Raw genomic sequence first — 17,950 nt, forward strand, 5'->3', positions numbered from 1 at the left:
GTCTGCTGCAAATACTGTTATTTAAAAATAACTGTACTCACAAAGCAGACCTTAATGAAACCAAAGTTTTAATTTTCTATTTAAAATGCACAGTTACACATTGTTTCTTCTACAAAACAGATATCATCTAGGGGGCAAAATGTCCTAACAGCCCAGACTGACCTTTCTTATTTCTTGTCCAATAAAAGCGGTCTCATTTTAGTTCTGGATTATGATCTTTAAACATGACTCTTAAACATACCATTCATGGTTTACACAATATTTCATACTTAATGTTTCACAACAGTTTTCTGGCCACAGGCTGTGATTCATGTAGTGACAGGTCAGTTGATACCTGTACTGCACAAAGATAAAATAGGCGAAAAAAGTGCAAATGCAAATAAATGGGAATAGTCAGGTCAAATAATGTTTTTCCCATAGTAATTTATGTAATGTTGTGACATTTTCCAAAGCACTCTAAAGAAAACGTTTTTCTTTTGTTCCTTATAGTGTTTCAGAGCTCTCTGCTGCAAAGGACCACCTCCTCCAAGACCTGAATATGATGTGGTTTGTATAGGACTGAAAGGCTCTGGCAAGACAAGTCTCCTCTCAAGACTTTGCAGTGAAGGCACTGACAATATTGTGCCTACCACAGGTGAGGCCACTGTGAGGACTCAGTCCTAGCACTACTACTTTTACAACCAGGTTTGCAACTCTGTTTTTAAAGCTGAATTTCCCTGGAGCTTTGTATAACTTTCATAGTTCTTGCTAAAACCAGAAATTAGTTATCAATGGATTTATTTGATGGTGTGTCATTATACCACCTTTTAACCATGCAAAAGTTAATTTTGTCTTTCTGTTTTAAAAAACAAAAAGATTTTACCACACACGAGGCAGATTTTATTTTGTCAGCATGCAGAATGCTACAGTATTCCAATGACAAGCCATCTTAGTTTAGAGTGCAAGAGTGTAAGAAAGATTAGAGTCCAGAGGAGGCCGTAAGGATTAACTAGCCCATTTGGTAGAAGTTACTGAACCAAATTGTTCCAAAGATCTCATCCAGCCATTTCTTCAAAGATACCAGGGTATTGGCTTCAACAGCATTGCTGAGTAGCTTGACCCATATTCCACCCAATTGTTTGGATAAAGGTGTGCCTCCTGTTCATTCCTGTAAATGCACTCTATGTAGTTTCCTCTGCAGTGACTTCTTATTCACCTCTCTTTTACCCAGTTTTCAATTAGTTTATTTTTCATAAATATCCTTAACTTCAGGATCAATGTAAGCATTGTTATATAAAGTTTTCTAAGTCAAAAATAAATTCCATACTCGTTAACATTCTTATTAATGTGCGGCAAAAGGAACAAATGGAAAAAAAAAGAATTTATCATGAAAAAATGAAAAATTTACATTTTATAGGTTTTAGTTTTAACAACTCCGAAAACCATAAATAATCCCATGACAAACATTAAAATGGTAAAGTTAGGTATAGTTTGTAAACTTAAAATAAGACTTTATTTGCAATCATGAAAGTTTGAAAAACACAAGGGTTATCTGATCCCTAGCCCTTTTAAAATAGGAACCACAATGTACAGTAAGTAGTCAGTAACTGGTGTCTTCATCATAAGCATATTAATGTTATGGAGCAGACTGACAGAGAGATGTTGTACAGAGACTGCAAAGTTCTTTTGTTCAGTCTTCAAAACAACTTCCAGATCAGCGACATTATTTGGTTGTGTTTGATGCTGACAAATGGGCCTGCCTAACTCATCCCACAGGAGTCTGCTTTGGTTAAGATCCAGAGATACATTAGGCCAGAACGTTGATAACATAGTAGAAATAATAACTCTTGAGTGACTCTTGCCTTATGGGAGTAAGCATTATCCTAGTGAAAGATTAGGGGATTACGTAGACATTACTGTCACTATAACAGCAAGTATAGTACAGCCATCAAGCTGTTGTCAAAATAAATACATTCAGTGTGTCATTTGTTTTGTTTATGTTAATCAAAAAGAGGTCCAACTCCTAAAGTTGTCAGAAAAAGTACTACACACCACTGTGTTTACATGACCAAAATGACCGTCTTTTCTTAGACATACTGTACGTCAGTAGATGTTCTGTGACTGATCTGCTTGCATTTTCATCACTAAGTGAGATCTAGAATTCACTTTATAGCACCATGCATTTTAAACACTCAGATTGTTATCCATGTTTTTGCACACACTTCCATAGTGCGGCTCATCGATAATCATGACATTAAAATTGTAGGTACACCTGTGTCAGATACTGGCAGCTCTTGGTCATACAATGACTGTAATCATATTTATGAATAGTCCAAACTTGCTCAGTTATGTGAGCAAATGCATTTTAACGTTGCATTATTAATAAATGCAATGTGTATTTGGGAGAAAACCTGAGCTGTGTTCTAAAATGTTTTAGCATTGTGTTCATCACGCTTGTTAGTACAAATATGCTAACATTCTATATAAGCTATGTCATACAGGAATGTTGTACTTACAATTAATGTTCATTCAAAATAGCTAATATATATATATATTTAATCTTTTTGTGCATCTAATGTGCCTATCATGAAATAATAGCTTTATTAGTGACACTTCATACGAGTTTAAGATTTATTTCTCCTTCATTTAGCTCACTTTTGAAATCTTCCAAAGACTGCATTTGTTAATTTTTCCAATTCTATTCTTTTTCCACCTAAAAATATGTTTTATATTTTAGTGATAATGTTTTACTGTTATCAGAACCATATAGTAAAGTTTGTTGATATATTTAGAACACTATGTGCAGTATTTTATATTGACAAATGTTATATATATATATTTATCTGTATTTGTCTGTGTTTTAAAAGCAATTCCCATGCCATTTCAGATTTTAACATTGGCCCTGTGATCATTAGGATTTATTGCCCACTCACTGTATTAGTTATATTCAGAGGCTGATAAATGAGTTCATTTTGTAATATTTAAAATGCATAGTAAACATGTATTACATTTATTACAAAAAATCCTGGATATTGCATGCGTAACAATCATTGCTTGAATTATTGTGTATATTTCATTATACTGGTACTCGCCACACATTTAAACTGTCAGCTGGGGTGCTGCCTCCCATCCCCCCCCCCCCCCCCCCATCAGGTTTTCTTAAAAAACCTTGCTAAGTCAAAATACAAATCGACATTCTTCCATTCATAATGCTAAAAGAAGGACATCTACCCACAAGTATTGTGTGCCAACATTCACCTAAAGATCTCAAGAAGTGTGGACACAATATTACAGCAAAGTTGGCTTTGTTGATTTTGGGGGTGCACCTCTCCCAGTTTACAAAATTGGCTTCCATGAATACTTTAAAATGGAACTATGATTAGTTAAAATTAAGATTAATTCACTGAACTGTCTTAACATATGACAGAATAACTTAAAGTGGCATGCCTTCATTAAGGATATGCTAAGGATATAAGAGATCACTTTATAAGCCAAATACTATTTATTTCATTAGGAATTTGTCTTTTTGCATACCCCAGCTTACTTTCCATGAGACACACGGATATATAATCTATAAACAGATATGATTATGACCACTGTGTAAGGTGTGTAGTATGCAGTACAGTATATGTATGTTGGTTCTGATATTGTTGTAGGCAATTAGACACGAATGAGTCTTAGGTATGTATGTCAAGTACATAACAAAAGTATAGTGTGCACTAAAATAGATCTGTTTCAATATTTTTATTGTTTCAATTATTGTTAAATATTATAATTATAATTATACATTTTTATTTATCTGAATGTATATAGTTATAAATCATTATTTATTTGAATTATACCACAATGCTTTACATTTGCCTCAAAGCAGTGAAGTGAAATTTGTCAAGTTTGCTCTGTACTAATGATCTTTGTATTTCACATCAAAAGATTTATATATGGCAAAAATACAGACTTTCATACATGTTTAGCCATGTTAGAATGATATCATTTGTGGCGTTCAATACCCCCATTTCAGATTAACTCATATATAAGGACAAATGGCTTGCAGGTGTTTCTGATTGCTCAGCTGTTCCATGTTGCATTAATTGTGGGAACATAAAAAAGCTGTGAATATATAGCCTTGGTTCCAGCCTTGGGAGTTTACTTTTTGGGTCTGACTCTTGAGTGAAAAAAAGCATAATCCAAGACAAAAACTAGAGTGTTGTCTATGATGGCAAAGCGAGCAATTGTGAAGCTGAAAGCAAACAAGATTGCAGACAGTTATCTCCACAGTTGCAGGTGGGAAGGTATCTCAATTCACTAGGTGCTGAAGACTTTGACAAGAGAATTACAAGGACTACCCTGCAAGATGCAAACCTCTCATCAGCTCTGTAATCATAGACAGATTAGAATTTGAAAAAAAAGAACAAATATGAGTCACAACAGTTCTTGAACAAAGTTTTATTTGCAGACAAGACAAAGTTTAACCTTAATGAAAGTGATGGAAAGGCAAAGTATGGAGAAAAAGTAAAACTGCAAATGATCTTAAGTGATCTTAAGCACACGTCCTCATCTGTGAAGCATGGTGGAACTGGCCTCTGGAACTGGCTCACTGGTCATGTAACTGATGATGACAGCAGCAGACTGAATTCTGAATTATACAGAAACATCTTGGCTTCCGATGTCCCAAAAATGCAATTCATACTACAACTAGAGAGAGCCCTGCAACATACCAAACACTTAACCAAACAGTTAATCAGGAAGAAGTGGAAACTTTTTGGCCGTGTCAGTGTCCTGATCTGAATCCTATTGAGCATGCATTTTGTTGAAGAGGAAACCCCCAAAATCCCACAAACAAAAAAAAAACACTCCCTGCAGTGATGGGTTAGCAAGGCATCTGAAAGGAACATCAAGAGTATGGTTAATAATAATAATAATAATAATAATAATAATAATAATAATAATAATAATAATAATAATAATTGCTTACACTTATAAAGCGCTTTACAGGTGTCGCTTTCTGGACACTCCACTCAAAGCGCTTTACAGGTAATGGGGACTCCCCTCCACAACCACCAGTCTGCAGCATCCACCTGGAAGATGCGACGGCAGCCATAGTGCGCCAGAACACTCACCACACACCTGCTATCAGTGGGGAGGAGAGCAGAGCAATGAAGCCAATTCATAGAGATAGGTTAAGTCAGTTGGTCACATGCTTGATGCAGTCATTGCATGTAAGGGGTATGCAAGCAAATACTAACTTTACACTTGTTTAATTAACTAGTTCTAAACTGTTGTTCTAACATCGTTTAATATGTAAGCACACATATAACCAGAAATACAAGCTGAAGTTCTGTACTTTTAATTCACAGTTATCTTTTTTCTAAAATACAATATTCTACAGTACTGTACACAGCAAAAGTGACACATCTTACTTCACTTTCCCTTTTATGCTTTTCACTGTACAAGGCAAGATTATAAGTGCACATGTATTGTATAAGGGAGCAACAGACATAGCTCCCGTGTAAGTTGAGATTTAAGAGGCAGTGGTTGGGGGGCTAAAAATATACCAATATGAAAAATAATTCAAAAAGTTACTGAACTGCTCCACTCTTCTTGAGTGCAGCTGCTTTGACTGCTGTGGGCTGAATGGTCATACAGTATATCTCCATAGACATCTGTGAACATTTAGTGGAATCAATGCTGTGCCGTGTTGCATGGGTAATCACCACTGATGATGGACTGATCCACTGTTAAGGGTTTTCCCTTAAAGTTTGGAAGGGCAATATATAACTGTCTTATGTAAAAGCAGTCTAAGATGTACAGCAATGTGTGTGATCAGGTTCTAGGGAAATCCCCCAGCAGCAGTTGCTGAGGCTATATAAGAAGCCTGTTCAGACTGAGTTTAATTTTCAGTGGGGGTAAAGATTTTCCATTATTGTTGTTGAGTCTGAAAGCTCAGCTGTAAGTGCTGTCTGCAGAAAAAGGCAATTCTATGGTACTGACAGTTCATTTCAATGAAGATGCAATACAAAATTTTAGTTCAGTTGGGAATAGGACAATAGTCAGGAAAGGACAGGGACAGCGGAAAAGCCTAAAAATGATATCTAAATAAACATCTACATGTTTAAATCTTTACTAGCTTTACTATGAGGTTGCAGTTAGATTATGCCTTTAAGTATTTGAAGGTAAAAAACCTTATTGTGTCAAGATGTCTAAGATTCTTCTTGTGGGATTTCAGAGTGAAAATTAATACTAAAAGGCTAATTAACTTAAATAGTTTTTGAGCCTGAGCTGTTTACTTTTCCATATATATATAATCCCACTTCCCTAATCTGTGGTCCCACTACAGCTGACTTTTTCCCAGAATTGCATAGTTCAGGAAGTGGAATTGTCATTTTGGAGGCCAGCCTAATGCTGTAAAAACAAACTGTTTTTTTTAAAGCATTTAAAAAAAATGTAATCATATTTTGAGCTGCGATCTATAATTAGATACTAGCCAGCCAACCCCCAAAAATGCTGTAATTAAAAAAATTGTTTTAAATAGTTGTAATTAATTCATGTACTTGTTGTACTGTATATAGAGTTCCACATTCTATTCATTAATTTAATTATATGCTTTTAACTTTGAAACAAGATACAAACCAGTTTCTATGTCTTCTCATTTCAGGTTTTAGCATCAAAGCAGTTCCATTCCAGAATGCCATCCTGAATGTAAAGGAACTTGGAGGTAATATTTTGTAATATTATAACTTTATAGTCATGCGATTTTGACCAAGGAATGTTTGTGTTCATTTTTGCTCTCCAAGGGCAGGGAATTGGTTTAATTTATCACACTTTTCATAGTTGTTAAAAATATACTTAAAGTATTCGTTTTAATTAAATGTTAACTGTTAAATGTTCTTTTTAGGTAAACGTATAACTGAAATGAAAAAACTGCACAGTCACAAATCGATTTTATCCTTTCCTACGTACTTATTTCTCTTATTTTTATCCTTTATGTAAAATCATAATTCTGTTTAATACACTATTTTACTTGCGTAATTATTGAAAATAATGCCGAAAGTATGTGTTTTCTGTTATCCTGAATCTTTTTTTAATTGAAAAATTCCCTAGACTGAATTTTTTAAATATAAAATGTTGAAACAATTCTACCAGAATTCCAAATATTCAGACATCCTTTTATTTAATGTATAGAATACATCAAATACATTTCTTATATATTATATAAAATGCATATTATGTTTATATTTCAGGGAAATAAATCTTGTTCATTAGGCATTTAAAGCCTAGACTGCTAGACTGCTTTTAAAATTACAGTATATCATTAGTCTTGTGCATATTTCACTTCTGTTTGCATGTTTCCAATTGGTTTTAATTAAAATTTAGAGGGGTCACCAGGATCCCATTTTCACATAATTTAATAATTGTTGTAATTAAGAATAACAATTGATAATGCAGTATCCTTCAGTGTAATACCATCAATTCAGGAGATTCTGTTATATTTCCTTGTGCCTTCTGAGGAGCACAAATGATAAGTGGTTGACCTCTTCTGAGTGAAATATGGGAAAAATGCTTCTGTTATCAGGGATTTCTATTCCCTTTTCTGTTTTATTGAATGAGTTTTTTGTTCAGTACACGTGGGAAGAGCACAAGCAACCATGGTGCCAACAATTAAGGAGTGAGAAGGTAGTTTGGGATTTAAGTTTGGCAATCCTTGGCCTCTTGTGTCAAGGCTAAATATAAAGCAGCCAAATTATATTCCCCTTGCAGTTGTTATGGCTTGATTCTGTTTCACATGCATACATATCACTCCCTTATCTACACAGAGCTTATCTCTTGTAAAAAATAATCCCTTAGAGCAGTGGTGTCCTTGAGGAATTTGTTTGGTTGTTGACCAAGAACTGTCCATAAAGAGGGCTCAAGCCATGTTTTTGTAATAAAATTCAGTTTTCAGTCCCACTCTTTTTAATCTGTCTGCCTGTTTCATTTTCAACATTCAGCCAAATGCTTAATCATTTGTTATATTCTTTGTATTTAATCATAAAGGGGAAGATCTATTAGACTAGAAACTTTAAGATGGAATGAAAGAAAATCAACTTGCTTCTTTTATAGTTGCCTACAGTATATTCACTATTTTAACTTTTCTGTGTGAAGTTAAAATTGACTTGATACTGATACTCTTGCTTTTTTAAGAAACAGCTGGATGTCACTCTTGGATCAGTTAGTTACTAGTATCCAAAGAGCTAGATGGACTCCTCTCATTTTATTTATTAGCTGAAGGTAGCAAAATAATAATGAGATTTTTACTTGTAAGACTCATAATGATTACAGTCTGTCAAAATGCCAATGTTAACTATACACCCATATGTGCCTTTTTTCCTTCAGTGATCTCCAGTTTAGTAATTAATTTGAGATAAAGTATTGGGAAAATGTATGAAAGTGAACAAAAGGTTTTTTTTATGTTAACAAGGTCAAATGAAGATTCTTCATTATTATTCCACAAATATAGCCTTTGGCACCAGTGTACAGTTTGAGGCTTACATTAAAGAGCTTAGGTAGCATGTGGTGTCTAAAAGGCAACAATAAATTGTGAGAGTCATTGCTTTGACTGTATCCTAGTATCTTTAAATAAGAAAATCTGTTTCAAAATTGACTCCCCTATGACATACTCTTACAGATTGATTGAAAAAGTCTCTTGATGTATTAGAAGAACGATAGGCTTCACTTTTAATAGGCCCTCTTAGCTAATCCTTATTCAATTTGTAAGTAAATTTTGTAAATGTGCTTTGTACAGTACTTTGTTTAGAAAACCAGTGGTAATTCAGTAAAAAAAAGAAATCATACAATAGTTTATAAGACTTTTACTGTAAAGGTGTTTTTATTTTAAAAAATACTGTGTGCTACATATGTGCTAAACCTACACAAACATCATGTTTGCAGGAAGCGTAAAACTAATGTGTAAAATATTTCTCAAAATTATCATCTGTATAAGCTGAGGAGTCTAAAAAAACTAGACAATGTATTTGATTAATGGTGATTATAATTACATTGAATTGTTTAAAAGAGCACAAAACAGTAATTCAACTACAGTAACTTCATTAGTTAATAGTGTTAGAGTATACTACAGACTACTCGATTCATATAGTAATTAGAATGATATCTTATATACTGTAATCAAGCAAGGATGTGCAGCATGTTTAAAGGAAGAAATGGTTATTGTGTAACATTTAGTTTTATCACATAGATAGGGAAAATGTCAGCAGCTGAAATTATTATGGTAGACTATGGCTCCTTTCTTACTCAGTATGTCAGTGTACATACCTAAAGGAATGTCTGTATTTACTCTTTTGAAATGATCAAGACAGATCAAGGACAAAGGAGTGAGAGAACTGTTAGGAACCTATGATCACAGTATAATTTGAAGGATTCTATAAAGTCTAAAACAAAGAAATTACAATTATAAGGAAACGGAATAAGAAATGATAAAAACAAGGCTCAAGAAAAGTAGAAAGAGATAAGACAGCATAAATTAATCACAAGTTTATGTAAGTTAAAGGCTATAAAGAAGTGGCCAAATAGTTCTCTAAATCAATCAGGAAAAATATGCAGAGAGAGTGTGTACTTAATAAAACTATTAAAAAAGAACAAGTTCCAGTTAAAAAACTGAGTAGAATGAATTCAAACCACAAGTTTACCAAAAAAACCAAAAAAAGATTAAAAAGGCCATAAAAGAGACAGAATGATGTTGCAATTGGCAATGGAGGTTAAAAAAATAAATGTTTTATCAGTACTACAACAGCAAAATATCATTAAAAGATGAAGTGAGATGTATAAAAACAGAAAATGAAAGTAAAATGGCTAATAAATTAAATGGAGTTTTCACTTAAATGTTTACCAAGAAAGGAGTCAAGAAAATTTCTCATGTGAAGTAAATATTCTATATTAAATAGTCTGCACAGAAGGGGTAGAGGTTTTACAGGTGTTAGAACCACTTAAAACAAATCCCCAGAGCCTGATTTTATATGACCAATTGTAACTAAGGAAACAAGAGATGCTATTAATAGGCCATTAACAAAGCTCTTTCAACAGTCTCTCATGACAGGGGTAATATCCATTGACTAGAAAATTGCCAATTTTGTGCAGACCCATAAAAAGCTAGTCAGATATTAACAGTCCAATATATACAGTTGGGTTTTACTTATATTACATGTAAGGTTATAGAAACAATAATTGAAACTAAACTAAAGATTCAATATACAGCAGTGGCATTCTTGCTTAACTCTTATTAGAGTGCAGAGCATAAGACATGGTGTATTTAGATATTAAGACATTGCAAACTTGTTTAATAGATCAGAGTAGAGATAAAGGAGGAATACTCAAAATGGGCTATCATAATTTGTGGGCTTTTCATAATTTACAGAATACCAAAGATACAGATTCTGGTATAGTTAGTAAACTAGTCAACTTTGCAGATTATACCAAAATACAAGGATTAGCAAACACTGTAGAAGCAGCAAAATAAAATATAAAATTATTTAGACAAAATTCAAAACTATTGACAGATAACATTTGTCGTAGGCAAGAGTAGAGCGTTATAACCGGTAGTTAGCAGAAAAACTACTGTATAAATTTAAGATGGGAAACACTGAGCCTGACTAAGCAACCTTTTTCACAAAACATTTCATCTTCTACACTATCTTTGGGAAGCAATAAAAGAGAGAAACAGAATGTTAGGATATATAAATGTAAAATCTAAATCCAGAGATGGCAAAATTGTACAAAGCACAAACATTATACTGTACATTTCTGCTTATCAAATTACAAAAAGGATATTGCTGTGTTTTTAAAAGTCCAGAGTTATCGTAAAGAATTTCATACTCCGACAGGCTACAAAGAACGCAATCTTTTTTAATCTTGCACATGGAAAAGTACTAGAAGACCGGATCTAAGTATTTAGAATCCTCAAAGGCACTGACAAAGTCTACTCAGTGGATCAACTGTGAAATACAAAACTCAGAACAATAATGGAAACTAAAGGGAAATGCACCTAAAACAAAGGGCAGGAGGTATTTTATGTTACCAAGGTTTATGGGAGTCTGGATCAAGGTACCCAACAACATTGCAGAAGCTGATAAACCAGCTTGCTTCAGGAATAGGCTGGGTTAGATCCTCTAATCAATTATCTACAAACAGATAGGCAAGATGGTCATAATGGCCTTCTTTTTGTAGGTTTTTTATGTTTTTATATCTCTGATCCTACATCTGTAAGTGTTGCACCTCCCAATGTTCACAATGCAGTGGCATAACTACTATTTTTTTAGTGCAAATTGTTCACAGCAACAGAGCTAAATATTACACAAATTGATAGACATGGCATGGTTGTCTAATGCTTTTGGAATTTGTTTTTGCTTTATTGTTTTGTGCTATTGTGTAATGCTGACTTATGTTACCCTCCCTGTTAGAATGTAAATCATTTTGCCACCCCTCAATTTAGCATACCATGGTCTGCTGACATGTTGAAATTTACTGTCATCATTCCTGTGAGGAAATGACTGTTGGGTGATGGTGCCAGATACTGGCAGATATATTAGGTACTGTAGTTGGGTCATTTTTGGTAGTGCAAACCAAGGCTCTTACAATTACATTAACCTGATGTTCCCTCTTATTGTGTCTCTGAAATGCAATATATTTAAACATTTTAATTTTTGCTTTTTCATTCATTTGCATATTAGATATTTGCATATTTGTAATGCAACAAATATAATATAGAGGTAACCGTGAACTCCATCTTAACAGGGAAAAATTAAAATCCAAAGTACACCTTGCCCGATTACAGTTCAGAATGGTATGATATTATACAATAATAGTGGACTCCAAAACATCAATGTAATCTCACGTTAAGTTGTCTAAAACAGCTGCCACTAAAAATATTTAATAACATTTGCTTACACTTATACAACGCTTTTCTGTACATTCCACTCAAAGCGCTTTACAGGTAATGGGGATGATGCGACGGCAGCCATAGTGCACCAGAACACTCACCACACATCAGCTATTTGTGGGAAAGAGAACAGAGTGATGAAGCCAATTCATAGATGGGGATTATTAGGAGGCCGTGATTGGTAAGGACCAATTGGAAATTTGGCCAGGATGCCGGGGTTATACCCCTACTCTTTTTCGAGAAACGCCCTGGGATTTTTAATGACCATAGAGAGTCAAGACCTCGGTTTTACATCTCATTCGAAGGACGGTGCCTTTTTACAATCTAGTGTCCCCATCACTTTACTGGGGTATAGGACCCACATAGAACCCCTGCTGGCCCCACTAACACCTCTTCCAGCAGCAACCAGGAGTTTTTCCCAGGAGTTCTCCCATCCCATCCAGATACTGTTCAGGCTCACATCTGCTTGGGTTTAGTGGGTTGCCAATTTTGAGTTGCAGGGTGATATGGCTGCTGGCAGTAATTTATTGATTCATCTTATTTATTCATTATACAATTTACAAGTTGCAGACAAAAAATATTTAAAGTCAATGTAAAGTTGCTTAATAGGGCTTTAGGCCACCACGTGCAGCCTGTTTGATAGAGGCAAAAAATGCTGTCAGAAATGTCATACCAGAATATCTACCATTGGTGTCATGCTCATCAGACCACTGGACAATGAAACAAAGAAGTCATTCTCATCCTGGAAGAAACTCCTTCCAGCAGGAAAGAAATACCTCAACATTTGGTGAAGATTCAGAAAGCTTTATCAATAAAGCTTCTGCAAAATGCACCCCAACAAGCCATGCTACCCATAATAGGCAATGTCGCCTTTCCAGCATTTTTATAAATGACCCTAAGGATGCTGAGATGTTATTTAATTAATGCATGAGCCACACCTGTGTGAAAGCACTTGCTTTCAATATATAGTGCCATATCCTTCCTATGATTTTGTGGAATTAAAATTATTCACTTTTTAAAATGTTATTCAAAACCTCAATACTCAAACTGAAGGCAGTAAGTTATAAGTTACAGTAAATGTCAGCAAAAACTGAAATATGCTGATTGCATAATTATTCAGCCTATGAACTCAATATTTATTGGAAAGACCTCTGGCAGCAATTAGGGCCACATGTCTTTTTGAGTAAATCTTTATCAACTTTGTACATTGTGTTGTCAATTTTGCCCAGTCTTACTGACAGATTTGCTCAAGCTCTATCAGGTTGCTTGGGGATTGTTAATGGAGAGCAGCTTTCAAGTCTTTCCACAAATTCTCAGTAAGATTCAAGTCAGTATATTGACTGGGCAACTCAAAGACTTCTTTATTCTTAAGCCACTCTATTGTACCATTAGATCATTGTTCTACTGAAAGATACATTTTTGCCCCAGTTTTAAGTCCTTAGCAGATTTAAATATATTTTCCTCCAATTATTTGTACTTTATTTCCTCCATTTTCCCTTCAGTTCTAACAAGCTTTCCAGTCCCTGCTGAGGCAAAGCTTCCCCATAGCATGCTTAACTGTAGGGATGGTGTTAATTAAAAAAGATGTTGTGTTGGGTCTGCGACAAATAATGCATTTACTGCACAACAGGATTTAGTGGTCATATCTGACCACAACACCTTTTGTCACATGTTTGCATGATTTTTGGTTTGCAAGGGCTTTTTTATATGCATGCTTTAAGATTTTGAGATATTTTTTAGTACAGGCTTCCTTCTTGTCACCCTGCAATACAGGCTAGTTGTGAAGTGTTCTTGATATTGTTTTCACGTTTCCTCTCATCTCAACCATTGAACTCTGTACTCTTTCAAGGTTTGGTCTCACATTGGCATCGCTTAACATTTTGCTCCTTGCCAGGTTGCTCTGTTTGAAGAGATAGCCTGATCTAGGCAGCGTTTGGAAGATGCAGCTTCTATTTCTTGATGATTGAGTAGACTGTATCCACCAGCATATTCAGAGTCTTTGATATTTTTTTTTGCCTTCTCCTGATCTGTGCTTTTCAATGGATTTATCTCACTACCTGACCAAATAACCTCACAAAGACAGGTGTTTGTATCCTGGACATCATGAGAACCACTTTACTGTATGTGTGGCCCAAAGAAAGACCACTCGGCTAATTGTGTGGCTTGTTAGGGCACAGAAAGGATTTGGATATTTTCACATTCATTCTTTTCCATATTTCTTTTATATTAATTATGTATTTACCTTTTTCGTTTTGTTTTTCCTTTGAACATGAGGGGTAGGTTGTGTAAATAAGTATTGCTGTTAAAAAGTATCATGACTGCAAGCAAAATGTGAAAGCAGTGGAAGTGTCTGAATATTCTTGTAAACACTGTGCTTGGTGTTTCAGGTATTTCCATTTTCTGTCCAGTACACTTACCCCATATTTAAAGTTATCTATTTAGAATTCAAGAACCAAGGGTGGAGGACCCAGGATTATTTTTTTTTTGAATGCATAATTTTGGTGGCTATTTTCACTTTTTCTCTGTCATTCCCAGCCCAAATGTTTTAGTGTCTCCGTGGACACTGCAATGGGTGAGGTGCATCACCATCACCATGGCTCTGGAGGATGAGGACTGATTATTGAGATTGATGGTATAACCTCATGGAGTTTTGGAGCGCAGGATTATCACTGATGACATAATATTGCTGAACTGTAGGTATTAGGTTTCTTTTGCACCAGAGTATCCCTTTAAGCCGGTAGCATTAAATCATTTGTGTGAAAAAGAATGGCTAATTGCTGAACTAGCTGATTGCTTTTTATATTTGTCATTACAAGTATACTTGGGTAGACATATTGTTAATGCTTATTTGAACTTGGTAGCTTCTGGGAACATGACTGAAAATGCTTTTTAAAGGTGTGTGCTATTAGTAATAAAGATAGGAGTAAATCACTACATTTGTACTTTGATCTGTACTTTTTCACAATTGTGACAAAATCATATTTCGGAAGTGAAACATTGCTTTGGTGTTAGCTGGAGCATGTATATTAATCTATCTCAGACATCTGGCCTTTTTTTTGTTAAGTTATAACACTTTAGTGCTGTTGTAACAAAGGAATGAATAAAGAAGCCTGTTCAATGGGTGCAATAATATGATAAAAATCTGTACCATTACTCAACAATGCAATCTGTAGAAAACTAAAATAACATGTTTAAAGAAAGCTTTTCTATTAGGCTTACTTATTCCTGCCTTTTTGTTAAGTCTAGGCCCATTTCCAAATTTTGGAATATAGCATGTGCCATAACGTATGTTAAATATGGAAGATCTTACGTAAGATTAAATAGTTTATTTCCAGGTTCAATGTTGTATCATCAGGGCTTTTTCTGATAGAATATCTTTGAAAAATTAGTAATCTGTCCATTAAAACAGTAGTATACTGTGCGTCATTTTGATACTAATATCTTTTATATATGGATAACTATGAATAGAGAAAAGGGAATGACATGATGGCTGTAGGTTATACATTGTGTATAAAATAATGTACTGTAATGTTATATGTATTAAGCATTAGCCATTCTAAATAAAAGGTTAGATTTCCTGGTTTCATTAGAAATAGCTCTCGTTTAAAACATTTCTAACATCTGCAGCTGTGGATCTTTGAAACCCAGAAACAGGTTATCTGAAAATATTTAACTTTTATCTTTTTCTTTTTTTAACCATAGAAATAATTACAGCCACAATGTGGTTTGTATTACTGTTGAATAATAATTGTACTGTGGCTTGGTAAGCTGATTATGTTTTGTGGTGTAGTTGTTCCTCTTTGTATAAAAACAATAGAAAAATAAATACATTTGTTGTAATTTGTTCTTAGGCCGAAAGCAATGGGAGCATGAATCCAGCCTGATGTGATTTAAAGCTCCACATCCAATGGAAATGTATAGGGAACGTTACTTTAACATTCCTTTTCACTGAATCAGCATTCTTTTTGGGGGGTTTAAAGATAATACCGAGCTTTTTAGTGTCATTATCCAATCAGAAAAAACTTTTGACTAACAAGACTGGAAACATATGTTCAGAGTTACAAATTTGATTATTTGTTTTAAAAAGGGATGCCTTTTTAGTAAGGAGCTACAGTATATCCAGGATTGCCAAAACAGCTTTGCACAATTGGCTAAGCACCACCAGGGCTTGTTAAGTTTGAGTTGACCAACATAGTCTTACAAGGCAGCATGACAATGACCCTTAAGCCTTGACAGTTGGGAGTGTTTTAATGTTAGCAGTAAGAGATGGATCTGTCCTTATCTGTCCTGCCTTTTTTGAGCACATTTAATGTTGTCTTCATCTTTCCCATTTGGGTACAAAAGGTAAACTAAAGCTGATTGAAAATTGGGATCTTTTTGTAAGAAATTGTTAATATACTGTAGATGTAACTGAGGTTCATCAAAACTACAGTACCTGCATCTATCCATCATACCACAGTTCAAAACTAAGAAAAAATAATGTGTATTGCATTTCTAAGAGAAGCCCTGAGTGGTTATGCAAAACAAACAGAAATAAATAATTTGATATAAATATTTTCACTTCTGATTTGGTATCACAATGATGGTGTTGTGTGAAAGTGAATATTTTAAATTTTAAAAATTGAAATTATATTTTTTCTACATGAAAAGTTATATCCTTTGAAATCTAAAGATTAGTTTGATTCATAATTGCAGAACAATTTTATTGTTTTTAAATTCAGATACAAAACAGGAAGGCAAAATAAGGGTTTGGTTTTTTCAATGCTAGTGAGCTTGTGTCATGCTTGTTGCTGTTGGTGGAGAGGCAGGGAGAGCTAGTATTTACTCAGTAGCTGTCCACACCTACAGTACACTTAACTGTCTTTCTGTGATAGTTACCATGGTTATTAACTTGACAAGGGTCTTGTACTACCTGGAGGCAATTATCTACCACGCCTCAGGTGGTTCAGGTGACTTTAGTCATGCTCTGGCAGTGCTCAGGAACTCTGCCATACTGCAATGTGTCCACTGCTCTTTCAGGAGAAAAAGCAGTTTTTTTTTATTTGTCAAATAAAACCAAGTCCAGGCAGACACTGGCACAAAATTACATATCTATATACAGTAGGTGTAGCTGATGTACAGTGTAAATACTAGCTCACCCCACCACACACCTGTGGCCATTAGTATGATACTTTAATCCTAACTGTAACAACACTTCTGGTCATTTTTTACCTTCCTTAAAAAAGGTTGTTGATTTTCATTATACATTAGTTAATATGAAATATGCTAATGAAAAGAAAGGAATGCGCTCAGCACATTAACTTCATTCAGCTCCTGTCTTAATCTCCAAAGCCATTAGAGGCAACAGGCCTAAGAATTCACATTAGTGTATGAACATTCTGCAATACCTAATCCAATATCAGAATTTATAACAGTTTTGAAATTTTTATAAATATGCACATTTACACCTTTTAAAAAAATCTATGAGCTATGGAGTACTGCAGATAATTCTGCATTCTGTCTGGCTAACAAAGTGGGTACTGTTTATGAGAATGTCATACTGTCTGGATAAGAAAATCTCTGAGGAATTTTTGCTAAGAAAATAATGAAAGAATTTCATGTGAAGATAGTGTCATTGTCCCCCCTGCCTACCCTTCACCCTCCAAAAAAAGGCTGCAGCTTTGTCAGTTCATAATGTGCTCACTGCGAAGACTGCAGTGACTGGTCTGTTTTTTGTTAAATTCACTTCAAAGAAGATTGCTTTGACTACAGTTCAACAATAAAAGTTAAACTTGGATTAGCAGCATGTTTGCATTTAGTTGAAGGTGCGGTTCTCAGAAACTAAAACGGGGGTCATTTTAGGAGAAATAAAAAATGGAATACAACATTTTTCTCTCTGTGTGTAATGCTTAAATTTACACAGACACTCACACGTCTGTAAGCACAAAAACTCCACAGACGTTTTATTGTCAGGCTTTATTGTAATAAACTATGATGGGTCAGTTTCGTTTTTGTGTAGATTCAGTGAATTCTCCTTCAGCCTCCTGTTTTTGACCGGCTGAATGA

General features: G+C 34.6%; 1 protein-coding gene across 5 annotated transcripts in view; it reads left to right on the plus strand.

The window, feature by feature from the left end:
* arl15a (ARF like GTPase 15a) overlaps nucleotides 1-17,950 on the plus strand; it is a 228,333-nt gene that overhangs the window by 82,286 nt on the left and 128,097 nt on the right. For all 5 annotated transcript variants that reach the window (XR_015935956.1, XM_088629510.1, XM_088629512.1 and 2 more), the window contains exons 2-3: nucleotides 490-634; nucleotides 6,632-6,691. Coding sequence is in view for 4 of the 5 variants with exons in the window: in XM_088629510.1 (XP_088485636.1) it covers nucleotides 490-634; nucleotides 6,632-6,691 (205 nt within the window). In the remaining variant the exon portion in view is untranslated. The remainder of the gene's footprint in view (nucleotides 1-489; nucleotides 635-6,631; nucleotides 6,692-17,950) is intronic.

Source organism: Lepisosteus platostomus, chromosome 4, assembly GCF_059453375.1.
Source record: "Lepisosteus platostomus isolate fLepPlt1 chromosome 4, fLepPlt1.hap1, whole genome shotgun sequence".
NCBI lineage: Eukaryota > Metazoa > Chordata > Actinopteri > Semionotiformes > Lepisosteidae > Lepisosteus > Lepisosteus platostomus.